The 609-nt window shown below is 47.6% G+C and overlaps 1 protein-coding gene across 1 annotated transcript in view; it reads right to left on the bottom strand.

The window, feature by feature from the left end:
• Positions 1–362: 362 nt before the first annotated feature.
• LOC123153726 (UDP-glucose flavonoid 3-O-glucosyltransferase 7-like) overlaps positions 363–609 on the bottom strand; it is a 1451-nt gene continuing 1204 nt past the window's right edge. Inside the window, exon 2 of the mRNA XM_044572701.1 lies at positions 363–607. Coding sequence (XP_044428636.1) covers positions 363–607 — 245 coding nt within the window. The remainder of the gene's footprint in view (positions 608–609) is intronic.

The raw sequence follows: 609 nt of genomic DNA, 5'->3' as shown, positions 1-609 counted from the left end.
AGTCGGCCCTGGTTCTTATAAAGATATCTTAGGTTTTTTTGTGTTCTAGAATGCATCACTTTGTTAGATAGAGTCTTACACAAATATTCAAAATGTTTATAAAGTAAACTCTGGTTCAAAGATAAAAGGGATTCAAACATGGAAATCATATGAAAAAAACATGGGGGTAGAGCATGGCATAGAATAATCTCTGTCACAAAGCTAGGTAAGGAAAGTTGTGGAAATGGGGACGCATATGCATGTAACCAAATCCCAACTCCTGAATTATGCATGGGATATCCCCTACATGGTAGATATGCTTTTCTCGTAAATCTCCCTTTTATTGAAAAGAAAATTAACGAGACGTCGCCGGCGCCATCGAGTCAATCACGTTGCCTACTCCGACGGGCCTTAAGGTCGTCCACCAGCCGTCCAACGTCACCGTACGACGAGCCACCCTTCTCCACCGCGTCTCTTGCCTTGACGCCAAGATCTTCCACCTTCTTCCGCATTACGTCGCCCTGCACCTCCATCAGTCTCGTGACACACTTGGCAATCACGCCGCCTCCGATCACCTGGTGGGCCTCCGCAGACGACGCGTTGTCCCTGGCGCCCACGCTGACGCCCACT

The sequence above is a fragment of the Triticum aestivum genome, chromosome 7A (genome assembly GCF_018294505.1).
Source record: "Triticum aestivum cultivar Chinese Spring chromosome 7A, IWGSC CS RefSeq v2.1, whole genome shotgun sequence".
Lineage (NCBI taxonomy): Eukaryota > Viridiplantae > Streptophyta > Magnoliopsida > Poales > Poaceae > Triticum > Triticum aestivum.
This window is presented reverse-complemented; position numbering and strand designations above follow the sequence as displayed.